Below are 26,475 nucleotides of genomic sequence, written 5' to 3' on the forward strand. Positions count from 1 at the left end.
AGATCGATCACCCAATTATTTTCTCGGTTTTTGATCGAGTCTACGATATCATCAATTCCACTTTTCTGACCTACACGTCCTTTGCCATTCTATGTTCTATTCCTTGTGACCGTTGAGTCTGAGGCCCGCGCCTGTTCGGTATGGACTCCTGGCGACCCGGGTCCGACTCTTATCGGGGTTCTGGCGGCTACAGCTCTCGTCACCAAGATGATAACTCGCGCAGCCGCGGGGAGCAGTCATCGTGGCCACCGTCAAATGCCGACAGTGGAATGTACTACTTTCAAGGCAGCCGCGACGGAAGTCGCCGGCTTGAGCCAGACCGTCGCTTTAGACCCAAACACCAATTTGGGCGACGTGACAATCGCGACAGAGATCGACAGCACAGAGATCGGTTTGTCCCCTACCAACGTAAGGTCTCCGACCGCCCGTTGCTGAGAATCAACCACGACGGACCTGAGGACCCTTCGCTTTTAGCCAATACTACTGCTAAATTTCGCGCCCCCGACGAGCTGACCGATAGCGAGGAAGAAGAGATGGCGCAATCCGATGAGGATGATGTCCAAGTTCCCGCAAAGCGACCCCGGGTTGACACCGGCCCCAAAGACGATACGCAAGTTTCAAAGTGGTCCAACCCCGATCCCTATACTTCCTTGCCACCTGTTACGGCCGTTGATGCTGCAGCGAAGCGAACAGACGTCGTGAGGCTGATTCGGAAAGCGCGCCTCGAGTCTGCCGGTACATCTAGGACGACTGCGCAGCCCGACGACTTCATCTCTTTCGACATGAGCAATGGTGATACCACTAAGCCCGTGGTCATCGGCGCCTCTGATGCGATCCCCCCACCGCCTCCACCTCACTCCATCGCGCAGGACATGCCACCACCTCCACCTCCTCCGATGTCCATGCCTTCCGTTCCGCATGCATCTTCCCTACCATCAGTGACGCGATTCCAGTCTTTCAAAAGTAGCGGCGAAATGACGAGTGACTTGAAGAGAAAACGACTGTCCACGCACGCAGAACCACCTAGGAAAATGCACTCAGCCCATAGCATGTATTCAGATGCATGGGTCCAAAAGCGGTGGATCGCTGCCCCTGGTGTTCAAGCGACGCCATGGTTCAGTGGTCATGATTCCTCAGATCTCCCCGGTGTAGCGTAAGCGCAGACCCGAGTCTACCCCCTGCAGTCCAACAAGCTAACCGTTCTAGGCTTCACAAAGAAATCGTCGATTTTTACCACTGGGTTAAACCCAGAGAACATGAAAAGCAAGTTCGACAAGATGTCTTTGAGCGCTTGTCTCGTCAATTTCAGAATGCCATGAGAGGTCATCTAAAGGCGTTTGGATCTTACGCTGCAGGACTGTATCTACCGACTGGCGATATGGACCTCGTCTTTCTCACGCGGGACTATCGTCCGAATCGTGTGCCGGACAAGCAGGAGGTGCAGAGTTCTCTCTTCTTCTTTTCAAGACTTTTGAAGCGACAGATTGCACAGCCTGGCAGCGTTATTACCATTTCAAGATCTAAAGTACCCATTGTCAAATTCGTTGATGCCACGAGTGGGCTCAAGGTCGATCTTTGCTTTGACAATGATACTGGGGTCAACGCAATCGACACGGCCCAGAAATGGAAAGATGAGTTTCCTGTTATGCCAATCCTGGTGTCGATCATCAAACAATTCTTGATGATCCGTGGACTCAACGACGTTGCCAACGGTGGTTTGGGAGGCTTCTCTACCATTTGCCTAGTCACCAGTCTACTCCAGATGTATCCTCATCACCAGGGTGCAAAATCATCGGCTGTCAACCTGGGGGAACTTCTGCTCGAATTTTTCAATCTTTACGGTTATGTGCTAGACAGAGATTCGGTGGTCATCCGACTCGACCCACCGGCATATCTGGACAAGGTAGGCAAACCCGAGTGCCTAATACTGTTGGCTAACTCCTTGCCAGGCGAACTTTGGCCATTTCAACGATAAGACTAGTAGATTAACCATCATTGATCCAAATCGCGCAGACAACAACATATCTGGCGGGACCCACAAGATCGCGGAAATCCAGGAATGCTTTCGTGCCGCCCACCAAGCATTAAAAGACCGGCTTGAGACATTCCATTCAAAAGCTGAACCGGGCAGCTTCTTGGAATGCCTGGTCGGCGGTGACTTCTCCCTTTACGAATCTCAGCGACAACTTCTACATGAGCTGTACACTGGCAGCGTCCTGATCCGACCAGACCACGACGCCAGGTCCTTTACGCGGACTAGCGAGACACGCATGGGTCGCCCGAGTGAGAGAGCTCAGGTCGAGTCAAAGCAATTGAGAGTATGTCGGGAGCCCGCCAATCCATCGTTTGGACATCTAACGCATTTGTAGGGCGATGACGACTCTAAGCCAGGCTCGATGAATGGCGACCAGGCTGGGGGAAAGCCTATGTCCAAATCGGAAAAACGTGCCTTGCGACTCAAGGAACTTCGACCAGACTTGCGACCGTCTATCGGGAAGACAATCAGCGCTGTGGATGCCATCAAGCTCGGTGGGTATCGAGATGCAATAGACATGTCCAAAGACCTGGACGCGAGAGCAGTAGCAGCGCAGAGGATTCAATCTGGCAGCAAGACACGAACATGAACAATACTGGTGGGGAGTAGGAAATGAGGAACAACCTCTGTCTGCGAACATTGGTTAGACCTTGAACGCTGGACACGAAGAACTTGAGAGAAGTTGATGCAAAATCGACCTCATCGCTAATGGTGAGCCTGGAGCGCTTGCAAGCTAGTGTGGGTATGATGCCCAACTAGAAGCATTGGGGTTGATTGGCCATTGCTCAAATGGTGTCTAGGCCATTCGTCAAGTTGGGTCTTTGCTCGGATCATGTTGACGTCTCGAGAATATTTGAAGCGGCACGTCCTCTGCCATATTGGTACCATCGAACACTACTCGCCTGGCGGTATGTGCAATGGCTTGATTCCATCTCTCCCCTTTTCCTTGCCTAGTTTGCTACCATTCTTGTTTTTGATCTCATCACCCCCAGGTAAGGCCACGGGCTCAGTGTGACGACCATGCGGGCCACATGCAGGGCAATCTCGAATCATTGGAATATTGACCGTGGTGACCTACAGCCTGTGTTGCTCATTGGGCACACGGGGACTGAAGTCCTGAACTGACCCTCTCTGCAGCTCAGCGCGGCACAAGTGAGACACAGTGTGGCAGCAGCCTGCTCCCAAGAACTGCTGCTACCTTCGTCTGTTGTTGCCTGGTCGCTTCAACCATTTTCTCATTGTTGGGGTGCTTGAAGCACTCTTTCAGAGAGGAGATCCTAGACAAACGGATGGTTCATGGAGGAGTTGAGGAGGACATGACGTTGGCGACTATGCTAGATTGGCATGAGGAAGGATAATGTCGTGTCGTTTGTTGTTTTGTTGCTTTACTAATCGCTTGGTCTTTCTTCCCAATCAATTGTTACAGGTTGCAGATGGTGAAGTCGAGGGATGTATGTATTTTCGAACCGCCAAGAGTGCGTAGCCTTGATGTAATGCGGCAACTAAAGGATAGGTGACTTATTAGAGCTCCGTTCTTGAGGCCCCTCGGGCCCTCGGGCTTCTGTTAGGGACGAGAGCCCACATTGGGTAGGTAAAGCGCCTGCACACACTTAATTTAGAAGCCCGACTGAAAGGAAAGAACGTGTAACGTTACTGAGAAATGGTCGATTTGGTTATAAGTAAGTACCTACCTAGGTAGGCATGAGTAAGGGTCAGGTAGTTGGGTAGAACTGATTACCTAAATGCTACCTTAGGTACCTAACCTAGTAGTAAGTACCTATTGTCCCAAGTAAGATCGAGGGCCCGAGGCGCCCCAACAACCTACCTAGGTACACAAGGTCACTGTTCTGCTTAGCTCGTGTTCCCTACCCTTAGACAACCTTTTAGGTACCCGCCTTGCACAGTAACCTCCCACTTCTCCGTGCCTTCTCTGTCCTCTTCCCTCTTAGCTTCAATCTCTCAACTCCACATCAACTCCAACTCCACTTCCATCTGGCTGGCTCTCCAACGACCCAACCTCGCAGTCTGGTCTTTTCAGCTTTCTTTCCATCCTGCATAGACAATTCATCTATTGATATCCTCCGAAAGGACCATGGTCCTGCAACATGTCGTTGCAAGGTCTGGCTCCCGACCCAAGTGAGCGCATCTTCGTCGAACTCCGCAGCAAAAGTGATGAAACCAAGAACAAGGCGGCCACCGAGCTGCGAAACCTCATTACCCTGCTCTCTCGAGGTACGTTTAGTCTCTTGTCTATGTCGATCTTGTTAACCTCTTCCAGAATGGGCTCCCGAACGCTTCAGCGCCTTCTACGACCGCGTCACCAATCGAATCAGTAACCTCATCGTCCAAGCCCCCGATGCCAACGAAAAGATTGGGGGCATCCTAGCCCTTGACCGTCTCATCGACTGCGAGGCCGTCGACGCTGCCCAAAAAGCCTCCAAATATTCAAACTACCTCCGAGCAGCTCTGAAAAGCAATGAATTCCTCGTCTTGGATGCCGCCAGTCGCGCCCTGGGCCATCTTGCCCGGCCCGGCGGTGCCTATACCGCAGAACTTGTCGAGGCGGAGATGACTTCGGCCTTCGAATGGCTCCAGCCCGAAAATAAGCAAGAGAGTCGCAAATTGGCCGCAGTACTTTTGATACGAGAAATGGCGAAGAACTCCCCAACCTTGGTCTACGGCTTCATCCCTCAGATTTTTGAGTTGATATGGAACGCTCTCCGAGACCCCAAGGACCTCATTCGCAGAATCGCTGCCCAGGCTGTCAGCGCTTGTTTCGGTGTCATGGTAGCAAGAGATTCGCAATTCCAGGCACATTGGTTTGCAAAGATATATTCCAAAGCTCTCGAAGGATTTCGCCAGAACACAACCGTCGACGAGATTCTAGGATCACTCCTCATCTTGATTGAGCTGCTTCAGCAGGGCAATATGTTCATGCACGACTTCTACCGCAACACCTGCGAGATTGTCCTCCGACTCAAGGACCACCGCGACCCAAGAATCCGAACCCAGGTTGTCCAGATCATACCTGTCCTCGCAGAGTATGCCCCGCTCGAATTCATCACCAATTACCTCCACAAATTCATGATTTACCTTCAAGCCCAGCTCAAGCGGGAGAAAGAACGTAACCAGGCTTTCATCGCCATTGGTCAGATTGCAAAGGCCGTGGGGAGTGCTATTGCTCAGTATTTGGACGGCATCATCCTCTACATTCGCGAGTCTCTGAGCGCCAAAACCAAGAATCGATCGGCTGTCGATGAAGGTCCCATGTTCCGGTGCATAAGTATGCTTGCCGGTGCGGTTGGTCAGACTCTAAGCAAATACATGGAAGCTCTCCTCGACCCTATATTCGCCTGCGGGTTGACTGAGCCTATGGAGCTCGCCCTAGAAGACATGGCGCATAATATTCCTCCCATCCGATCGACTATCCAGGACAAATTGCTGGACCTACTGAGTCTAATCCTCGTCCGCTCACCCTATCGACCCCTCGGTTGTCCTCCCAACAGGATCCCCCCTCTTCCGTCCTTTGCCAAGGACTATGGCGGCTTGCCGGCAGAATATAAAGACTCTGAGATAACCTTGGCTCTCTCAACCTTGGGCAAGTTTGACTTCTCTGGCCACATCTTGAACGAATTTGTCCGGGATGTCACAGTCAGATATGCCACCAATGACAACCCTGACATTCGGCGAGCAGCCTCTCTCACTTCATGCCAGCTGTTCATGCAAGATCCCATTCTTCATCAGACCAGCAACAATGCGATTCAAGTAGTTGGCGAAGTAGTGGACAAACTCTTGACGGTAGCCGTCGGCGACCCAGACGCAGATATTCGGATGACAGTACTGCGAGCCTTGGACAAGAAATTTGACAAACACCTTGCCCGTCCAGAAAACATTCGCTGCCTGTTTCTGGCTGTCAACGATGAAGTATTCGGCGTTCGGGAAGCCGCTATCGAGATAATAGGAAGACTGACGACCGTCAACCCAGCATATGTCTTCCCCCCCTTGAGGAAGTTGCTAGTGAACCTATTAACAGGCCTTGGATATTCCAACACCGCCAAACAAAAGGAGGAAAGTGCCCGACTGATCAGCCTCTTTGTTGCGAATGCCACGTCGTTGGTCAAAACCTATGTCGAAGCCATGGTGTCTGCTCTACTCCCCAAAGCCACTGACCCAAATCCTGGTGTTGCGTCCACCACCATCAAAGCTTTGGGCGATCTGACATCAGTGGGCGGCGAAGAAATGCAGCATCATATTCCGCAGCTAATGCCCATCATCATCGATGCCCTACAGGATTTGGCGTCTCATGAGAAACGCGAAGCTGCTATGAAGACCCTCAGTGCTCTCGCCGTCAATTCGCAGTATGTCATCGACCCTTACGTCGACTTTCCTGAACTATTAGGAATTTTGATCAACCTCATCAAAACCGAAGCCCATGAAGAATTGAGAACCGATGCCATCAAGCTCGTAGGCGTTCTTGGTGCTCTCGATCCCTACAAGTACCAGCAACTCAGCGAATCTGTCTCGGAGAAGCAAAGCAAAGCAGAGACCACACCTGTGTCTGATGTCGCTTTGATCATGCAAGGCCTCACGCCTTCCAACGAAGAATACTATCCAACTGTCGTCATCAACACTCTCATGCAAACCATCTTGGCAGACCATACATTGGTCCAGTATCACAGTGCAGTGATTGACGCCGTCGTCACGATTTTCAAAACCATCGGGATGAAGTGTGTACCATTCCTTGGACAGATCATTCCTGGTTTTCTCAGTGTTATCCGGAGCTCACATCCAAGCCGCCTTGAGTCCTACTTTAATCAACTCTCTGTCCTCGTGAATATTGTTCGACAGCATATAAGAGCATATCTGCCCGAGGTTATCGCTGTTATTCGTGACTTCTGGAATGTCTCGAGACAGGTTCAGTCCACTATTCTTTCCTTGATTGAGGCTATATCAAAGTCTTTGGAGGGAGAATTTCGACGATATCTGGCCGGCCTTCTTCCATTGATGCTTGCCGTGATTGAAAACGATGCAGACCTTAGAAGAGAGTCTTCCATCCGAATCCTGCATACATTCTTGGTCTTTGGTGCCAGTGGAGAAGAGTACATGCATATGATTGTACCTGCTATTGTCGGCATCCTCGAGAACCCAGCTGCTCCAATGAATGCGCGGAAAGCTGCAATCGATACTTTGGGCAAACTCTCAAGGACTGTCAACGTCACCGACTTTGCGTCACTCATGGTCCATCCATTGGCCAAGCTTTTATCCGCCCCAGAAAAGGTCGCAACAAACTCATCAGAGAGGTCCCTGAAGACAGCTGCGCTCGACTGCGTATGTGCCCTGATCTATCATCTGGGCCAGGACTTTGTTCACTATCTCCCTTTGGTTGACAGGGCAACAAAGGCTGGTCAGATAAATTCCGAAAGATTCCAGAAGCTCGTTGAGAACTTCAAGACCGGTAAAGCGCTGCCTGTGGATTTCTATCCCGAAGAGCAGTATGGCCTTTCGGAGCAAGATAATACCTTTACCAACATCACATCACAAAGACTGCCAGTCAACCAGCAACATTTGAAGAGTGCCTGGGACACATCACAAAAGTCAACGAAAGAAGATTGGCAGGAGTGGATGCGGCGATTCAGCGTCGAGCTTCTCAAAGAGTCTCCTTCTCACGCTCTAAGAGCCTGTGCCAGCCTGGCTGGCGTCTATCAGCCGCTTGCCAAAGATCTCTTTAATTCCGCATTCGTGTCATGTTGGACCGAGCTTTACGACCAGTATCAGGAAGAGCTCATCCGATCTATAGAGAAAGCACTGACCTCACAAGCTATTCCGCCAGACATTCTGCAGACATTGTTGAATTTGGCTGAGTTCATGGAACACGATGACAAATCATTGCCCATTGACATCCGTACCCTGGGGAAGTTTGCGGCCAAATGTCACGCCTTTGCCAAAGCGTTGCATTACAAAGAACTCGAGTTCGAGCAAGACCAGAACAGCCACAGTGTTGAGGCTTTGATCAGTATCAACAACCAACTTCAGCAATCAGACGCGGCTATTGGTATTCTGAGACGAGCTCAAGTCTACGGTGAGGTCGAGCTTAAGGAGGCATGGTTTGAGAAATTGCAGAGATGGGAAGAAGCCTTGGCAGCATACCAGAAGCGTGAGAAGATCGAGCCCGATAACTTCGACATTGTCACGGGAAAGATGCGATGCTTACATGCCCTCGGAGAGTGGAAGATGCTTTCAGAGATCGCGCAAGAACACTGGAACAGTGCGAGCACCGAGAACCGCAAAAATATGTCTGCTCTCGCCGCCGCCGCTGCCTGGGGCCGAGGAGAATGGGATCTGATGGACAACTACATCAGTGTAATGAAGGACAGCTCACCAGACAGGGCATTCTTTGGAGCAATTCTCGCAATCCAGCGCAACAACTTTTCAGAGGCAGCAAGTTTTATTGTTCGAGCAAGAGAAGGAGTCAACTCTGAAATCACCACGACCATTGGCGAATCATATAATCGTGCTTACGGTGTGGTTGTTCGAACTCAAATGCTCGCTGAACTTGAGGAGATCATCACCTATAAGCAGAGCGACGGACACCCGGACAAACAAGAGTCATTGAAACAGTTGTGGAACAAACGACTCCTGGGGTGCCAGTCCAATGTCGAAGTCTGGCAGCGGATGCTCAAAGTCCGAGCCCTTGTACTGACCCCCACTGACAACCCTGACATCTGGATCAAATTTGCGAATTTGTGTCGAAAGTCAGATCGCATCGGTCTGGCTGAGAGATCCCTTGCCTCTCTGGGTGGAATTGGAGACATCTCAGCTGGGGGAAATGATCCGCCTGCTCCCGTGGCTTACGCTCGACTCAAATTCAACTGGGCAACCGGAAATCAACATCAGGCCTTGTCATATTTGAGAGAATTCTCAATGCGGCTTGCAGATGAGTTTCAAACAATCAATGCTTCTTTGGCGGCCAATGTGCATAATGACAGAGTCAACAACGTCAACGGGCTTGATATGAACGGTCATGATGCCGTGATTCAAAGGCAGCGTCATTCGGACATGGACAAACGTGCGAAGTTGTTGGCAAAATGCTATCTGAGACAAGGCGAATGGCAGTCTTTCCTTCTCAGAGGGGATTGGGCTAGCCCACGAGCTCAGGATGTCGTCCGAGATATCCTCAGTTCATACCAGGCGGCAACACAGTACAATGAGTCTTGGTACAAAGCCTGGCATGCTTATGCACTCGCAAACTTTGAGGTCGTCACATCCATGGCATCTCATCAAGACCAGGACAAAGTTCGACAACTGCCGGAACACGTCATTCAAAGCCATGTGGTCCCCGCGATTGGGGGATTTTTCAAATCGATTGCTCTCTCGAGAACAAGCTCGTTGCAAGATACCCTTCGCTTGTTAACTTTGTGGTTCGCTCATGGCGGCCACAGCGAAGTGAATCAAGTGATAATCGAAGGCTTCGCATCTGTGAGCATCGATACATGGTTGGAAGTCATCCCACAGCTGATCGCACGAATCAACCAGCCGAATGCTAGAGTCAGAGCAGCGGTTCACAGACTGCTTGCAGAGGTTGGCAAGGCGCATCCTCAAGCACTAGTATATCCACTCACCGTGGCAATGAAGTCTGCGGTCGCCCGCCGGGCTAACTCTGCTACACAAATCATGGACAGTATGAGAGTGCACAGTCCTATTCTGGTCGAACAAGCAGATCTCGTTAGCCACGAACTCATTCGAGTTGCCGTTCTTTGGCACGAGCTTTGGCACGAGGGACTCGAGGAAGCAAGTCGACTCTACTTTGGTGACCACGATGTTGAGGGCATGCTTGCGACACTTTCGCCTTTGCATGAATTACTTGATCGAGGCGCCGAAACACTTCGAGAAGTCTCCTTCGCCCAAGCATTTGGCCATGATCTTGCTGAAGCTAGAGCCTTTTGCAATACCTTCCGTCGAACCAGAGAAATTGGTGACCTTAACCAGGCATGGGATCTGTACTATGCAGTGTTCCGCAAGATCGCGCGCCAGTTGCCCCAGTTAATGAGTCTTGACCTCAAATATGTTTCACCCCGCCTCAAAGACGCCCATGACCTGGACCTGGCGGTTCCCGGCACATACGTATCTGGCAAACCTATCATCAAGATCATCAGCTTCAATCATGTTCTAACTGTGATCCCCTCAAAACAGAGGCCACGAAAGATGACATTGAAGGGATCAGATGGAGTATCCTACGATTTTGTTCTCAAAGGCCATGAAGACATCCGACAAGACGAAAGAGTCATGCAACTGTTTGGCTTGGTAAATACCCTACTGACGAATGATACAGAGTCATTCAAGCGACATCTTAATATTCAGCGATTCCCTGCAATTCCGCTCTCGCAGAACTCTGGTCTCCTTGGATGGGTGCCCAACTCAGATACGCTACACAACTTGGTCAAAGAGTATCGGGAGTCGAGACGGATCTTGCTCAACATCGAACACAGAATCATGCTTCAGATGGCGCCTGACTACGACAACCTCACCTTAATGCAAAAGGTTGAAGTATTTGGATATGCCATGGACAATACCACAGGCAAGGACCTGTATCGTGTGCTTTGGCTGAAATCCAAGAGCTCTGAAGCCTGGCTTGATCGTCGAACCAACTACACTCGTTCTTTGGCAGTCATGAGTATGGTGGGATACATTCTTGGGCTAGGCGATCGACATCCTTCTAACCTGATGCTGGATCGCATCACCGGCAAAATCATTCACATCGATTTCGGCGACTGCTTCGAAGTCGCCATGCATCGCGAGAAATACCCTGAACGAGTGCCTTTCCGGTTAACTCGAATGCTGACCTTCGCAATGGAAGTCAGCAACATTGAAGGCTCATTCCGCATCACGTGTGAGAATGTCATGCGCGTGATCCGCGAGAACAAGGAGTCTCTGCTTGCTGTGCTGGAAGCTTTCATCCACGATCCGCTTCTGAATTGGCGTCTCAACACACGCGAATCGCCACCTCGCCCTCATTTCCGGTCTGAACGTCGCCAAAGCATTATCGATGCTCCCGGAGCTCAGGGAGATGAATACGACCGAAGCCCCATGGAAGTCAACAACCCTGCTTCAACAATAGCAGGAGCAGCAATCGGGCACGTTGGGGCCCCCCCTGGGCGGAGACACCGACGAAGTAGTATTCTGGATCCAGCGATGATGGGAGGCGTGGGAAGCAGTATTCTTGACCCTTCCAAGAACAATGACCCAAGCAATACTACTGCCGAGGCAAAAGAAGTACAAAATGCACGCGCTCTGCAGGTGCTCGCTCGAATCAAAGAAAAGTTGACTGGGCGTGACTTCAAACCGTCCAGCCCGGGTACAGTTGCGGGAACGCAAGCGAAAAACTTCCGCGCGGATCTCTCAGATCTGGGCCTGGAAGGTTTGGGAGGCATCATCAACGGCATCAACCATGCCGAAGGAAACGGCATTGTGGTGGACCATGAGCGAAAGGCCAACCCGTTGTCGAAGGACGTGGTTACAGGAGTTGCGCCGGAGACAGTCATGGCAGGAATTGGCGGGCTGGGCGTTCCGGAGCAGGTGGATCGATTGATTCTCCAGGCCACCAACGTGGAGAACCTCTGCCAGCATTATATCGGATGGTGCTCGTTCTGGTGAGCGGGTGATGCCGACGCGACAACGTGAGTTCTTTCGTATCTCTTGAGCGTTGGATCTTTTGGGAGCAACAAAAACGAGGGGGGGGAGAGGAATGGAAAGGTTAGGTTTGCTCCAGAGCAGGTCTCTATCTAGGGCAATTCGCATGGCATGAGTCGTTCATGGAGGGTTGTACGATGTGGATGGCGCATGACACATTTACCATCCACTTCTGGCTTCTGCGGTACGTATTGCGTATTGCATGTTGCAGGTTGCGCGTTATGTTGGGATTTGACGACCCTGAAATCTTGGAAGGATCGTTGGTGCCGTTGATGCCCTTTTTAGTGGAGAGATGAACGGTCCAAGGAAGTCAAGTGGAGGGAACGGATAGACAAGACACAGTCAATGACGATTTCCTTCAACCCGCGTACTTTGAAATTTGGTGATGATCGAATCCTTGCACCTATGTCGATGCAGTGACGCGGTATTGCAAACATTGATCAGTTCTACAGAGAACGACGAAAGAACAAATGAATGATCACGTTGATTACGACGTAATGAGGCAAGAGGCAGACGTTTTCTGATGAGCCGAGCGATTTATTTTTTCCAGACCTATGTCTTTTGTAGGAAAGCAAACCAGGAATGAGCAACCTAGAACAAATATTATGGGGTAGCATGCTTTTGGCGCCTACACAAAGATGCAATACGGGTGGGACTTTGCAAAGATTGGTGATGAGATGCAGAGGCTCAATGGTGACCATTTACACCATTTGCACCATTGAGTGCTTTGGCTCTGACTTGTCTGCGGACTCTGACGGCGTCGGCCAACTGTTCCAGCACTTCGACCGTGGTTTCCCAGTTGATGCAAGCATCGGTGATGCTGACTCCCTTGCGGAGGCTGGCGAGGCCACCCTCGGTGGGGGTTTTTTGGTTTCCTTCATGGATATTGGACTCGATCATGACTGCGACAATTGCATCTTCTCCTTGCCTTAACTGGTCACCAATCACCTGGGCGACGCCTGGTTGGTTTCGGTGGTCCTTTTTGGAGTTTCCATGTGAGCAGTCAATCATCATGACCTCACGCTGGGATTTGGCCTTGAGAGCGGCACGGGCAGCCTTGACACTTTCTGGGTCGAAGTTTGTACCCTTGGATCCTCCTCTTAGAATGACGAAGCCATCTTCGTTGCCAGATGTCTTAGTGATGGCAGCTAGGCCTTGCTTGGTGACCCCCATGAAATGATGTTTAGCGGCCGCAGCACCGACAGCATCAATGGCCACGGACAGAGAACCATCGGTGCCGTTTTTGAAGCCCACTGGGAAGGAGAGCCCGGAGGCAAGTTCTCGATGGAGCTGGGATTCGGTAGTTCGAGCACCAATGGCGCCGAGGGAGATGAGGTCTGCGAGGAATTGTGGGGAAACGGTGTCGAGCATTTCGCTGGCAATGGGGACGCCCATGTTTGTCAGATCAGCGTAGAGCTGTCGAGAGACTCGGAGGCCTTTGTTGATCTTGTAGGATTCGTCAATGTCAGGGTCATTGATCAAACCTTTCCAGCCAACGGTGGTGCGAGGTTTTTCCAGGTATGCCCGCATGATGATGCAGAGATCGGAGGAAAGTTTGGAAGCGAGAGCCTTTAATCTCTCGGCATATTCCAAGGCTGTGGCAGGATCGTGGATGGAGCAAGGGCCGACCATCACCAGCAGGCGATCGTCTCGCTGGTGAATGATGTTTTTGCATTCGCGACGCCCACGAGACACTGTTTCAATGGATGTCTGAGAGGCTGGAACGTCGGCCTGCAGGAGAGCAGGTTGGATGAGAGGGTCATAGCCGAGAACGCGGACATCTTCGCTCATTTCAACGGGGGTCTGGGAGCCCGAGAGGGAGGGCATATTGATTGAAGAGGCACTGGAAGAAGGCGTGAAAAGGAAATGGAGGGGTTGAATGGAGACCGGATCTGAGTCACAGGGTCTGAATAGGAACGTTGCACAATAAATTTGTCTGAGGAGAATGTGATTCAGAGTGTTTATCTGGTTCCAACAGAAGGGAATATGTACAGCACTTTTTTAGTGGATTTATGAGTCGAAATTGAGGTTGGAGCGGGTGAGCGGTAGACTTTTTGACTGAAAATAGTCAAGCTCTTCCTGGTGCAGGTGCAGGTGGTCCGTTCAGGTACGGGCGGTGACAAGAAAAAAACATGGGCACATGGCCATTGATGCAGGAAAGCGCGATTGACCATTGAGGGGCAGAGGATTGGAGAATGTGGATGGGCAGAAAAAAAGTTAGAGGCAAGTTAAGCGATAAGGCGGTGAGAGGGTAAAGTGGGGGAGTCTCGGGAAAATATATTATCCGACGACATATCGCCAAGTCTTTTCACGTGAGCGTTACGTGTTGAGTGGAGACTTTCTTATTTCTTGGGAGTCGGTGTTGGAAAACGTCATTGTTCTTGGGACTTTGCTTAGAGGCGCAGCTTACCCCTTGAGACAACCAACCGTAGCCCGAGGGGCTCAAGGGGCCCGAGGGAAGCCTCTTTTGTCGTCGAGTCAGGGGCAGGGAGGGCGAATCAGCGGCTCCTAGGCTTCAGTGGCGGCTGTTATAGGGTTACCTTGACTGCCAGTCCCCCGTATGCCGCCCCAGCACCCCTTGTGTTATCACTCTTTTGACCGGTCAACATCTCTCGCTTATATGCGCGATGATGTGCCCTCGGTTCTTGTCAGAGCACAGTCCCGTAGGCGCCACGATCTGCTTTTTGGAGACGCCGCCGATGCCACTGATGCCGCCGATGTGTACGGAGTATGTGTTGGTTGTGGTTGTAGGGAAAACCCATCGGCCGCTCGGCCCCCCAAAGCATCTACGATCGGCACAAAGTCCCCTCGATCCACCACTTTCCTTAGGAAATCACATTTCCACAACAGCACAAAACACAATCGTCGCTCTTTGTCAACTCACCCTCTTCTCGTCTACAACCACGTTGGTTGACAATTCTACTGCGCCTTGTTACCCCGTGCAAGACGCCAGAGGCCCAGATTCTTTCGGCTCGCGGCCATTCCGAATTCGCGTCATCATTTCTTATTCGCCTGTGCAAACCACGCGCCGTGGTTGGTCCTGCCCAAAATTGATGGTGTTTCATCAGCGGCCTTGTTGGTAAACCCGCGACACTGCCACGGTTTGATCGACATTCCTTGTCAGTCTTTCTGCTTTATCCGGACCATGCTTGCAAGGACATTATTCTCTCACGCTCTGGATTGATAAATCAATCACTTTAAACACCCTCAATCTCTGCTCATTTCCCAGGTCCGCAACCCATCCGTCGTCCAAACATGGCCGACATTTACACTAGTTTTCACCAATTTCAACAACATTCCATTAAGCGGAAGAGACATATCGATGAACACAATGATTCATTGTTTGGCCGAGATGTTAAGCGACGATCAACCCATGTACTACCTATTCGGTTGTCCCCCGCCAGACCTCAAATTCACGTGCCGGCAACGACCTATTCTTCACCCTTGACTTGCATCTATCAACAGCCCCCCACTCCCGTCGATACATCTGAAGATGAGTCTCTCGATGGACCCGAAGATGCCTCTTCCTGGCCCGTCAAAGCACCAACAACCCATCCCTCCGATCCTCAACCTAGCAAGAACAGCAGCATTTCATCACTAAAGGGACAGCCAGAAGTCATGACGGATACGGACATGGATCTTTGCACGCCATCGTCGTCCTCGTCGTCGCTTTTTATGCCGAGAATCCGGCGTGCCCGGTCAAACGACATTATTCCCCCACATCGCGACCCCTCTCTCTTAAGCGCAATCGACTCTATTGGCAGGGACCGAGTGCCAACTCCGATCAACAGCCATTTCGACAATCGGCTCTCGGATCTACCATCTGTCCCTCGCCACCAATTTCCCCCTCTTCGGACCAATCTCAGTCCCATGTTTGAGCAGGAATCATGGATCACAAGAGATGGCCTCCCCAGTCCAGTGGAGGATCAAGAAATGGAGGGCATGATGATGGTGGACTCTACCAATGATTCGATGAGCGGACTACGTGTGGATGATTGCTATGATCATTTTGCAGGACCTGGTCAAGCTAAGGCTGACTCAAACTCCAGCCCTAGCCGCTCGCGGCCTGCACGGCTCCACATGGGATTTCTTAATGGATGCGACAAGTGTATCCAGAGGGTTCCTGGCCATTACAGTCACATCCTACGATCGTAGGAAGATGTACCTGGGCACAGGGCACCCACCATTTGGTTGAGACGTGTTTACACAAACCATGACGAGATATGAGAGTACGATAGCGAGACATTGTTTTTTTTTGGATGACGGTATGGCATTTGGGATTCGGCATGAACCGGATGAGAGGCATGACAGGAAAATGGCTCTCGAGATGAGTTAGAATTGGTATTGATATGATGCACATGACGCAGCGTATATGCAATGCAGTATTTACATCGTAAGAAATTTTGGCTCTATGCTTTAGCTTTGTACACTGGTGATGATTTTACAAAGTCGCAATGGAATTGCCTGGGGAGATCCTATTCACAACAACAGCAGCAGCCGCAGCAGCCGCAGCAGCAGCAGCAGCAGCAGCAAGCCGCACCTCGACCGCTTCATGACTTGCCGCCTGTGAGCCAACCCCACCAACTTTTCCCTCCGCTTGACGCCGCGTTAGCAGCATTTCCCGCCCACGTATCGAGGGGGCCGAGTTGGACGACCGGCTCGACGGATGCTTTGGAGCTTGTCTGCTCAGGCTCCTTCTTCCTTGTCACATACTCGACCCTGCCCTCAGGCACAGGACGACCCTTTGAGTCAAGACCCACGCCTTTGATCCCAGAGGGGCTGGCTGTCACGGCGACAGTCTCGGTCACTCCGACCTCGCCCTCGACATACCCACCACTGATACCCCCGGCCTTGTCAATGGCCGCTTGTAGTACTGATCTCTTCTCCCGCAATGTCTTCTCTTCTTCCGTCTCAGATCCCATCTCGCCTTGAGAGGTCTGGCTTCCAACCAGAGCCTTGACCTTGGACCAATAACTCTCGCTAGACTTTCTCTCTCTTTCTCTCTTGTGCTGCAGAGCCATCTCTTCGCCCGCTCTCTCCTGCTGCAACAAATGTAACTGCTCTGCAGTGGCCTCCCCCCTGAGAAAGGCTTGCTGTGCATTTTGTAGCCGTTCCATCTCGCGCTCGATCCAGGCTCTCTTTTGCCGTCGGTTGTGCGCGACCAGACTCGACACGCCATAAATGGCAACAACGGTAGACACCCCCGTGAATGCGATCAACCCATAGGTGGCGAACCGGTGCATGTTGTCTGCCCATCGGCGACCACTGACGAGAAAGCGATCCTGCCAGGACGAAGACGCTTGGGATTTGGCCAGACGGGAGGCGGCTCGTAGCCGTGCGACTTTCTCTAAGGGAGTTTCATTTGTGGGTGCACCCTCGCTTGACAAGCTGGGCACAGGGCGTGGATCCTTGGTCAATTCCGAGGTTGTGAATCGAGAGGACGCTTTCGAGGAGGACGGGCTGGGGACACGAGTGGTAGCATGGGGTTGAGAAGAGGTGAAGCGGGTGAAATCGTGAGCCGGACGTTTTGAAGACATGGCAGAGAGATGGCAGATGTCTTGTGCGAGTCGAAAGTGGTAAGCAGATTGGTGAAGCTCTAGGTATGCCGTCAAGACGCGGCGACTTAAGGGAGCTTGTCAAGTGAGATTTACTCCAACAGCGCAGAGAAAATAGCCGGAGCAACCTAAACAACGGCCATGCTTCTCGTGTCTCCTAATGGTGTTGGACAAGCGATTGAGCGACCCGCTGTTGGGGACAAAATGTAAATGGTAGCAGTCGACAAATTATGGTGACGAAGTCGACATCAGAAGAATTTACAAACTTTGGTTGGCCACGGAGCTTCTGTCGGGGATCTCGGAGGAAGTTTATCCGAAGCCACCAAAGACTGACAATCAGACCACCACCACCACCACCACCAGCAGATCAACATATCAAAGTCAATCATTCATCTCTCACTCTCTCCTGGAGTTGAGACCCTTCGAAAGATGGGGATGGAGGCAGGCTCTGACTCCCTCGACTTTCTATCACTGGTAAAGAACACAAAAAGGTTGACCTTTTGCCAATGGCAAGCTACCACCACCCTCGTCGCCTTCAAGGTTGGTGATATCATGTGTTTCAGCTTTCTCTGTGAATACATCCAAAATCTTGTCCAAGCGAACCTCCCCGACTACATTGTCAAGGGGGAGAATTTCATGCGCAAATCCCTCATTCCAATTTAGTTAGGATTCCCGCGGCCTTCTCGTGCTCTTGACACGTTACGGACATGCTTCGCTCATTACCATTGAAGACATGATGTTGGGACAGTTATTAACCCCGCAACTCCAGCCTTGCTACCTCAATCCTAAAAGTGAATTTCTGGTTTTGAATCTCAAATACTCGCATAGTCGATTGGCCAATTTCAAGGAGGAGGTGTTTCCGACTGACCAAAGACCTTTGAAGCATCGAGGTTCACCATGCATCCAACTTGCTAATCCATATACGATTGCCCTTACATGCTTCTGTGTCCGACAGATATCCCAGCCAAGGCTCCAACACTTCGACTCCTCACCCAGGATTGATGTTTCCTTTCATTGTTGATAATATCACGAGGAAAACACCTCACTATCTTCAAGGTGAGGAAGGACATACTTGGTACTATATCAACAGTGTCGAAGTACAGTCATGGGAAGACACCAAGCCATGTAACCGAAGTTCATTCAGTCTATCATATACTCCTAGAGACCTATAATCAACAAGATTTGGCCAAGGCATTTTTATGGTCTGTTCTTTTTGTAGAAGCTATGCGGAGATGTGTAGTTGAAGCTGTGATTCCAAGTTGGTGAGTAGATGGAGAGCGGTAGGTCAAGGGGCAAGGCGTTATCCTAAACTGAGTTCACTAGCTTCTAGATTGCATATCATACATATTCGATCAAGTCCGCTAAGGCTGTTTGCAACATATGATGATTGATAAATGATCAAGGATCGATCTCGTGCTCCTGCCGAAGTATATGAGATAGACGAGGTGAGTTGCGCCTTCCTTTCCAGTAATAAAACTTGCTCCCTCGTCTATCTCATATACTTCGTGCAGGAGCACAAAATGGTGTCGCGCTTGCACCTGCACCTGCACCTTGACCTGTTCCCGTGACAAGTTGACCTCCTCCTCTTAACCTCTTTTCCACGGACTTGCACTCTCCTAATCATATTACAACATGCATCATAGTATGTCATTCGACAAGTCAACGACTCAGCTGGAGACCCTCATGCCTGAAGCATGACGCATGAAATGTTGTCCTGCGTGACCACGACTCTGCAAGTGAGCGATGCGCGGTTGGTAGCCTGCCAATCTTGTCTACATGGCTTCCACCGAAGACGCCTCAAGACGCCTCAGGACGCTGCTCCCGAGGGGAATTGCCTAACCCCACTTCCGGAAGAGGCACGAAGCTGCGACAGAGTGACGTTCTTGCCTATAAGGTCCCTGTTCTCAAGAAGCATGAGGTTCCAACTAACTTTGTCCAGTCACAGATTCAAAATCTCGCACCCGCTATCCTTTTTTCGGCATGCACTACCAACTGATTCGATGACTGTACACCTGACTGTACACTCATCCATGCCAAAATCTTTCCGCTCGGTTGAGCAATTACGAGAGATTCTTGCCATAATTCCCTTGATGTGCGACGATCTGCCCCTACCTTCGGAGCTCCTTCGACCACACCATCTAGGCCGTTCATCTGCGCCATTACAGATCTTTATCTCTGTGCATGTGACAAACACAATTGCGTACTCTAGGGCCCTGATCGATCTGGCTGTGTGGCTCCGTAGTCACATCGCTCGCTGTTACGTATGCCAGGGTGTTCGACAGCCCAGTCGTCTCCCTGGTCATGAGGTTTTGGTTGCTCCAGTTTGAGTGTGCCGCCGCTCGAGCAGCGGCATCAAACCTCGGAAGACGCACATAAGCATGGCATCGAATACATGTGTTACGCTTGTGCGTGCCACCCTAAGATCTTCGTTTGCCAACTGGACTAGCCTCCATCATCACGTTTTCATCTGACCAGGGACTCCACTGCTTGCCGCAAAGTCCTCTCCGTAGCCATTTTCAAAGTCCAGACATCTATTAATTCGCCTACCCCTCTTTTTACAGTGCCAGGATAAGCTCAATTCACAGTGCTTACCTGTGCTTGTTTTTAGGCTGACTGGAGCAACGCTGCCCAGTTAGGCTTCATCCGTGGCGATAAAGATCTCTAGTTCTCTCGTTCTCTCGAAGGCTCGCCCGCTTACCTACGACACCCGTCCCAAAGGCCAGGGCTGAGCTGAGGTCGCTTAGCATAGTCTTGGATGTGTTTTCGCTGTCCTACTGTTGTGCTTTGCAAAGCATTGCTGAGGCATTCTTACGTCCAGGTCCAGGTCCAGGCACCTGTGGAGCTGAATTGCATCCCATGACAGTATTATATTGTCTGGAAAAATCCTTCAACTTTGCCATAACGCAAGCCTTCAACGAAACCACAGACAAGAGACTTGACCAGAGTACCAGTGAAGTGGGAACCTGGAGTCCTCGATACCCTAGGGCAGAGCTCTATCGCCCACTCTCCTCTCAACAGTCACAAAACGCTACGCCCACAAGAAAGCTGTGGCTTTCCCAAGACAACTTTATGCACAATTTCCCCCATCCAGGTGAAACAATAGTTTAAAATGCACCTGCCAACCGGCTACATCACTGAGCATCACTGGTCATGGTCCATGTCTGACCCCTCATTCTGGTCCAGCTCGTCAAATGATTGGGCTAGCGAACTCGACAACGAGTACTTGTTTCCTTCCAAAAACAAGAACGACACAGGAGAATTTGAATATGGACAATTGGGCGAAGAGTACTTGAATCCCGAGCCACTGTCCCAGGAGTTGGACCACAAGTCTTGCGATGATGACTTGACGGCTCCGAAGAATAGCTCGTCATCTTTAGCTCAGATACCAAGTCGAGATTGCGCCCCCCAACCATCGACAGGCCAAATTTCGGCTTCGGTCTCTGGTGCCTCTAATGCTCGTTCACGGTCGCGTTCGCAGACAAAGACTCAATCCCCAACGCAAGAGCAACTCAAATGGTCATCGGGCCAACGTGTGATAAAAGAGACGACTGTTGACATCGGTAGAAACCTTCAACGAGCAAAACAGAATCGCTTGGCGAGGATGGAGTCGGTGGAATCCCTGGAGGAAGGCGATGGCCCTGACGCAGCTGATGACGGATGTGGTTGCACTGAATGCCAGTCAAGGCGAAGCAAAGGCCAGACAGGTACCTGGAGCTCGGGTACCTCGTTACAGAGTCGGATCAATGCGCTATCATTTTGAGCAAATGGATGGTGGACGACAGCCGAGGCTCAAGAAACATCGTGGGAGGTATTCCTGTTGAGTTATGGCAAGCGAAGAGGGTGAGATTATACATACATGAAGATACAGAGAAGTACCGGTTTCTTTATGGGCAGCTTGCGAGTGGAAAATTTGACAATCATTTAGCGATGGACGGTGCATGGGTATTTCGATTCGAGACTTCGCCAGATATATTTTGGAATCGAAGTTACCTCACATTCGGGAATTGCTTGCGGGGGACATGTCTCTTTGGTAGGTTTCTGTCAGATGAGATGATACTACGAGAACGACACAAGTTAAAATTCGCAGGTATAGCAATGGAGATATACCTAAAGTATCTGTGTAGCACACAAAGTTGACATGGGGCGACCTTTTAAGCTTGGTTTCTTGAATGATGCCAAGAACGTAAGACCCTTGCGCCTTCCACCTTCCACCTTCCACCTTCCACCTTCCACCTTCGAGCCAAATCTGAAACGTGTTTCATCTTGTACTAAGTACCTAACACACCCGACCCTAGGCAGGAACTTGGTGCTAACTTCCATTAAAAAAAGTACAACACCGATTGCACTTGCCTTTCTTGCCCGAAACTTCCAGCCACGTGTATATCAACCTTTCATCCCTCCTTCACGTCTTGCAAACTTCAACGCCGCCCATAACACAAGTACGACGACACATCACCCATGCCATCAAGACGACCCCGTAGCCACAGCCGCCAAGACACTCCCTCAACAAGATGCTGGGCTACTTCAAATCCCCCGAATTTCAGCGTGTGGTGCTGCTCCTAGGAATGACCCTGACGCACAGCACATGGCGAAAGTTGATCAACCAGGAGATCCCCCAGCCGTATCTAGACGAGGTGTTCCATGTCCCCCAATCCCAGGCATTCTACACAGGGGACTGGAGGACCTGGGATTCCAAGATCACCACGCCACCAGGCCTCTACGTCTTTGCCTACTACATCAACTCATTCCGCAACTATATGGATCCGACCATGGACATGGCGCCACCAGATGAATGGCGCTACATCAATGCCGTGCTCTATTATCTCTTGTTGATCGCCCTCTATGTCTTGGCCGCTGTCGGCACACGCTCCGTCCAAGCCGACCGTGTTCTGCAGCGCGAGTTCGCCATTGTCATGTTCCCCCTCTTATTCTTCTTCTCGGGTCTCTTCTATACCGATCTGTTGGGCGTCTTCGCCGTTGTTGTCACCCAAGTGGTTTGGACTGCCGCCAGTGGCATTTCGCGCCAAAATGGCAATCGATGGCCCCGTCACATCTTGATGCTCTTGCACGTCCTGCTGGGTTTGCTCGCCTTGTCTGCCCGACAAACTAACATCTTCTGGGTCTCGATCTATCTCGCCGGCCTGCAAGTGGTCGAGACAATCAAGGACAGGACGGGAGTGGACAAGATCCACGATCCGCCTATTGCTCAGGCTTCGGTGCAAGGTAAGCCGACATCTCGCCGTCCGTATTGCCTCGTTCTGTTTGGTGCTTATCATTTCTTTGCAGACTTCTTCACCACAACCATGTCGCTTGCTCGATCTGCGGCACCCATCATACCTCAGATCCTAGTCGACATCTGGCCGCAACTGGTCCTTTTGGCGTCATTTGCTGGCTTTGTCTTTTGGAATGGTGGTGTCGTTCTTGGCGACAAGACCAACCACATCGCAACCATCCATCTCTCACAGATGTTGTACATTTGGCCGTTAATCGTGTTCTTCTCCTGGCCCGTCATGTTACCTTTGTTTACCGACGTCTCCAGTCTCCGTCGCCGCCTACCTCGATTCACCACCATCGTAGCATTCACAGTCCTTGGCTTGCTCGTCGTCCACTTTAATACCCTTGTTCATCCATTTACCCTCGCCGACAACCGTCACTACACCTTCTATGTCTTTCGCATGCTTCGGAGACACTGGATCATCAAGTATGTCACTGTTCCAATCTATGTGGCATGTGGATGGCTCGTTATCGCCGCCTTGGGTGGTCCTCCTGAGCCAGAACCGGACAAGAAGACAATCCGAATCCTTCATAGCATCGACACTGCTAGTGTAAGTACCACTCTCGTATGGCTGACCGCCACCGCCTTGTCCTTGGTCACGGCTCCTTTGGTGGAGCCGAGGTATTTTATTGTCCCCTGGCTGCTTTGGCGACTGTCAGTTCCTGAATATGTTGCCAAGTCAGCATTACAAAGGAAGATTGAGGAGTTGGACAGCAATGGTGATCCCAAGCATGCAGCAGACCCGACTTGGATCGGTGGTCTGTTGAGATTCCTCGCAGGTGCCTCGCCATATCTGGAGCTTACTTGGTACCTTGTGGTCAACGCCATCACATGTTGGGTCTTCATACATTATGGATTTGAGTGGCCCCAGGAGCCGGGCCAGGTGCAACGATTCATGTGGTAGTGGTGCTCAACTCCACCCTGGGTGTTCTATTTTCCCTAGCTGGCTCATTAGATCAACTCTCCATCAAGGCTGCAATCTCATCATCAATCAAGGAACCGGAATATTCCTGCCTTCCTCGAATGTGAACCCAAATAATGCTAAATATAATGACTCCACTGGTTACGACAATGTAATAGTTGATGCTACCAGCCGAGACTGGTGTTGCAGGAGGCCAAACGGACCAAAATATCACAAAATATCATGTAGATGCAAGCATATGCATTATTGATGGTTCCCAGCAATCCCAAGCAAAAGAGAATGGTCAGCATCATCACGAACCCAACCATTCCATTGATCAACATGCTACAAAGAATGGCTCGAGGGATGTTGACTGCCGCATGTTCTGTTTCCTCTGCCATGAGTCATGCAGCGGACTAAGTGGTGCATTGGAGGAGTGAGCATTGAGAGAAAGAAACTTTGGCCGAGTCCGATTGGGTGAGATCTGCACGATCTACAGGTGTAGCATGATGCGGCGGGCACCAGGGAAGCTTAGGCATGCTTGTACGCAGATGTTGACCATCCTGTTATCCCTCCGTCTTGTGTTCGCATCGGAGCCACGAAGAAAGTCGTACACAGCAGCATGGTTGGCCGCCTCCCGTTATACGCTGCCGTTATACGGTAGCCAACCTCTCCTATCTCGACTCCGAAGACGGGAGATGGTCAAATCATGCTGAAATCTTACTCTTTTGTGGCATATTATTTAGCATTCCCTCAGTGAGATGGACAGTCCTTTGTGCGACAGTCAAAATGCTCCCTATCCTGATCAGATGTCTTTTGGCTGTCATGTGAAACAAGACATGGAAATTGTAAAAGGTGAAAGCATAACAAGATGGGCCGAGTCGGGACCCATGGTACGTACAAGTAGGTATCTAGGTATCTAGTTACCTAGATAGTAGTAAAAGGTAACTTCGTATCTCGTAAGATTGTCTTTGCATGACGGGTGACGTTGAAGATTGTGGCCGTGCAAGAAAGACTGGAAATTCTGGTGATGGTGACTTGCTCTTCCAAGCTGAATAGCATGTGGCGGTGCAAGGCAGCATGATTTTAGCGGCGGGCGATTGGTAGACTCGAAGTTGTTGAATTGCATTAGCAGGTGGGATTGGATGAGGGGCTAAAAGGGGGGCAGATGGCAGATGGCAGATGGCAGTTGCGTGGAGCCAATTCAATGCAAGAAAGAACGTGACGTAGTGTTGCCTCACCACCTCCTGCTCGATCTGCACTGGAACTGCATTTTCCCCCGCGCCATTCGATTGCCTTTCCAATAAAAGCCAACGACAATAACCTTGAGGGAATTGATCCGTCTCACTCTATTAATCTGGTTTTTCTATCATCTCTGCTATACTTGAACCGCGCAAACTGTTCAATATGTCTACCACCGTCCATGTCAAGGGGATTTCCCACGAGACAAGCGAAAAGGAAGTCAAGGACTTTTTCAGCTTCTGGTATGTCCCTGTCAGTCCTGGAGCGGGCTTTGTGTCGCTGGTGTCAGTCCTTTGCTAACCCCAATCCTAGCGGCAAGATCAGCAACATCTCAGTTACTCCGGAATCGGGGGCAACGGATTCAGCCAAATCGGCCACTGTGACCTTTGAGAAAGAGACGTGAGTTACTCCAAGACAATCATCAAGTTATGTTACTGATTCCAACCCCTTGTAGCGCTGCGAAGACCGCTCTCTTGCTCGATAACACTCAGCTCGGCAAATCTCAAGTTCACGTCACCTCAGCAAGCAACATCGACGACGTTGCCTCCAAGGCAGGCGCAGATGTCACCTCATCGACCCCCGATGATCACATCTCACAAGAAGACAAGCCTCGCTCAAGGATTGTGGCAGAATACCTCGCCCATGGATACACCCTCTCTGACACCGTCATCACCAAAGCCATTGGACTCGATCAAAAGCATGGCATCAGCACCAAGTTCACCGCAGCCCTACAAAATTTTGATACCAAATATAAAGCGACAGACAAAGCCAAAGCTGTTGATACGAAGCTTGGTGTGTCAGACAAGGCATGGGGAGCCTGGGGTGGTCTGAATTCATACTTTGAAAAGGCCATGGGAACACCCACTGGCCAAAAGGTCCGAGACTTCTACATTCAGGGCGAGAAGCAAGTGACAGATGTACACAACGAGGCGCGCAGACTTGCAAATCTGAAAAGTGGCAACCAAAACACTCCTGAAGCCGTTCCTGGTACTGAGAAGACAGTTTGCTCCTGTGGTGGAGCTGAGGGGGTGTGTGGTTGTGCTCCAGGAAAGTGCAGTTGCGCAAGCTGTGCAAAGAGTGACAACACCAAACCCACGCAGCCTGAACCTGTCAAAGGAACTGACAAGACTGTCTGCACATGTGGCGGGTCAGAAGGAGTTTGTGCATGTCCCGCTGGACATTGTGCTTGTGCCAACTGTGCAAAGTCAACCGCTGCTGCAACAACCGAAGCAAAGGAGGCGGCACAGGCAAGCGGGCAAACCCTTCCCTCAGGCAGTGTCTAGATTCATTGCTATTGCAGGCATTATCGAGGAAATTAGGTCGTTGCAGTCTATGCGTATAAGATTTTACGGTCAACACATGGATGTGTCTGATGAAAAATGCTCCCACATTAGCGCCACGACTGTGGCTCCGCCATCACCACTGGTGAGCGTCAAACTGTGCTTTTTGAGCAATTGAATGAGGTCATGAAGTTGACAAACGTGCTGCTGTTTTGATATATATAGCTTAGCCAGAATCGATACCTGTTCCTGTTTGCTTTTATTTCGAAAGTCAAGTCGATTTAATGTAGAGGATGAACGGTGATATCTGAGTAGGTACCTGACCCTTGGTAGTTGTGACAAGAGCGCAGTGTCAGTAACTTATAAGTGTAGGTACCTAGTAGATAGGTATATACGAGTAAGGGTATTTTGTGTGTGGCGGGAGGGGGGGCCGGGTTGCATGTGAGTTATTATGGCACATGCCCTAGTAAACTACCAGGCACTTAAAGTAGAATTTATAG

At 50.7% G+C, this 26,475-nt stretch overlaps 8 protein-coding genes across 9 annotated transcripts; 6 read left to right on the plus strand and 2 right to left on the minus strand.

Moving 5' to 3' along the window:
• The first annotated feature begins 69 nt into the window (after positions 1-69).
• PV10_06868 lies at positions 70-3,075 on the plus strand. 2 transcript variants are annotated; one of them, XM_016371713.1, is made up of 4 exons: positions 70-1,153; positions 1,207-1,903; positions 1,950-2,318; positions 2,370-3,075. In XM_016371713.1, the coding sequence occupies exons 1-4, from the start codon at positions 141-143 to the stop codon at positions 2,622-2,624; spliced, it is 2,334 nt and encodes a 777-aa protein (XP_016221045.1). In that variant the 5' UTR covers positions 70-140; the 3' UTR covers positions 2,625-3,075. The 2 variants fall into 2 exon arrangements, with proteins under 2 accessions (XP_016221045.1, XP_016221046.1); XM_016371714.1 differs by having other exon boundaries at positions 1,950-3,075.
• A 945-nt stretch (positions 3,076-4,020) lies between these two features.
• Positions 4,021-12,088, plus strand: PV10_06869 (uncharacterized protein). Its single transcript, XM_016371715.1, has 2 exons — positions 4,021-4,267; positions 4,314-12,088. The coding sequence occupies exons 1-2, from the start codon at positions 4,141-4,143 to the stop codon at positions 11,684-11,686; spliced, it is 7,500 nt and encodes a 2,499-aa protein (XP_016221047.1). The 5' UTR covers positions 4,021-4,140; the 3' UTR covers positions 11,687-12,088.
• Positions 12,089-12,233: 145 nt separating this feature from the next.
• PV10_06870 (3-deoxy-7-phosphoheptulonate synthase) lies at positions 12,234-13,811 on the minus strand. Its single transcript, XM_016371716.1, has one exon. The coding sequence runs from the start codon at positions 13,547-13,549 to the stop codon at positions 12,410-12,412; it is 1,140 nt and encodes a 379-aa protein (XP_016221048.1). The 5' UTR covers positions 13,550-13,811; the 3' UTR covers positions 12,234-12,409.
• A 522-nt stretch (positions 13,812-14,333) lies between these two features.
• PV10_06871 (uncharacterized protein) lies at positions 14,334-16,085 on the plus strand. Its single transcript, XM_016371717.1, has one exon. The coding sequence runs from the start codon at positions 14,978-14,980 to the stop codon at positions 15,875-15,877; it is 900 nt and encodes a 299-aa protein (XP_016221049.1). The 5' UTR covers positions 14,334-14,977; the 3' UTR covers positions 15,878-16,085.
• Positions 16,086-16,100: 15 nt separating this feature from the next.
• PV10_06872 (uncharacterized protein) lies at positions 16,101-17,506 on the minus strand. The gene has a single exon (XM_016371718.1). The coding sequence runs from the start codon at positions 17,257-17,259 to the stop codon at positions 16,273-16,275; it is 987 nt and encodes a 328-aa protein (XP_016221050.1). The 5' UTR covers positions 17,260-17,506; the 3' UTR covers positions 16,101-16,272.
• A 2,236-nt stretch (positions 17,507-19,742) lies between these two features.
• PV10_06873 (uncharacterized protein) lies at positions 19,743-21,126 on the plus strand. The gene has a single exon (XM_016371719.1). The coding sequence runs from the start codon at positions 20,387-20,389 to the stop codon at positions 21,035-21,037; it is 651 nt and encodes a 216-aa protein (XP_016221051.1). The 5' UTR covers positions 19,743-20,386; the 3' UTR covers positions 21,038-21,126.
• Positions 21,127-21,788: 662 nt separating this feature from the next.
• Positions 21,789-23,873, plus strand: PV10_06874 (uncharacterized protein; the record flags this gene model as incomplete). Its single annotated transcript, XM_016371720.1, has 3 exons — positions 21,789-22,500; positions 22,564-23,359; positions 23,735-23,873. 3 exons carry the CDS (start codon positions 21,789-21,791, stop codon positions 23,871-23,873), a joined length of 1,647 nt encoding a protein of 548 aa, XP_016221052.1.
• Positions 23,874-24,712: 839 nt separating this feature from the next.
• PV10_06875 (uncharacterized protein) lies at positions 24,713-26,231 on the plus strand. The gene is made up of 3 exons (XM_016371721.1): positions 24,713-24,937; positions 25,008-25,094; positions 25,150-26,231. Exons 1-3 carry the CDS (start codon positions 24,861-24,863, stop codon positions 25,976-25,978), a joined length of 993 nt encoding a protein of 330 aa, XP_016221053.1. The 5' UTR covers positions 24,713-24,860; the 3' UTR covers positions 25,979-26,231.
• Positions 26,232-26,475: the final 244 nt, after the last annotated feature.

The sequence above is a fragment of the Exophiala mesophila genome, assembly GCF_000836275.1.
Source record: "Exophiala mesophila strain CBS 40295 unplaced genomic scaffold supercont1.5, whole genome shotgun sequence".
NCBI classification, from domain to species: Eukaryota; Fungi; Ascomycota; class Eurotiomycetes; order Chaetothyriales; family Herpotrichiellaceae; genus Exophiala; species Exophiala mesophila.

Bases quoted from the DNA above. Each gene is read 5' to 3' on its own strand.
- PV10_06868 (XM_016371713.1), top strand. From the start codon at position 141: ATGGACTCCTGGCGACCCGGGTCCGACTCTTATCGGGGTTCTGGCGGC. The intron at 1,154-1,206 runs GTAAGCGCAGAC...TAACCGTTCTAG, and splicing joins TCAGATCTCCCCGGTGTAGC to GCTTCACAAAGAAATCGTCG. The intron at 2,319-2,369 runs GTATGTCGGGAG...ACGCATTTGTAG, and splicing joins TCGAGTCAAAGCAATTGAGA to GGCGATGACGACTCTAAGCC.
- PV10_06869 (XM_016371715.1), top strand. From the start codon at position 4,141: ATGTCGTTGCAAGGTCTGGCTCCCGACCCAAGTGAGCGCATCTTCGTC. The intron at 4,268-4,313 runs GTACGTTTAGTC...AACCTCTTCCAG, and splicing joins CATTACCCTGCTCTCTCGAG to AATGGGCTCCCGAACGCTTC.
- PV10_06870 (XM_016371716.1), bottom strand. From the start codon at position 13,549: ATGCCCTCCCTCTCGGGCTCCCAGACCCCCGTTGAAATGAGCGAAGAT.
- PV10_06871 (XM_016371717.1), top strand. From the start codon at position 14,978: ATGGCCGACATTTACACTAGTTTTCACCAATTTCAACAACATTCCATT.
- PV10_06872 (XM_016371718.1), bottom strand. From the start codon at position 17,259: ATGTCTTCAAAACGTCCGGCTCACGATTTCACCCGCTTCACCTCTTCT.
- PV10_06873 (XM_016371719.1), top strand. From the start codon at position 20,387: ATGCACCTGCCAACCGGCTACATCACTGAGCATCACTGGTCATGGTCC.
- PV10_06875 (XM_016371721.1), top strand. From the start codon at position 24,861: ATGTCTACCACCGTCCATGTCAAGGGGATTTCCCACGAGACAAGCGAA. The intron at 24,938-25,007 runs GTATGTCCCTGT...CCCCAATCCTAG, and splicing joins AAGGACTTTTTCAGCTTCTG to CGGCAAGATCAGCAACATCT. The intron at 25,095-25,149 runs GTGAGTTACTCC...AACCCCTTGTAG, and splicing joins GTGACCTTTGAGAAAGAGAC to CGCTGCGAAGACCGCTCTCT.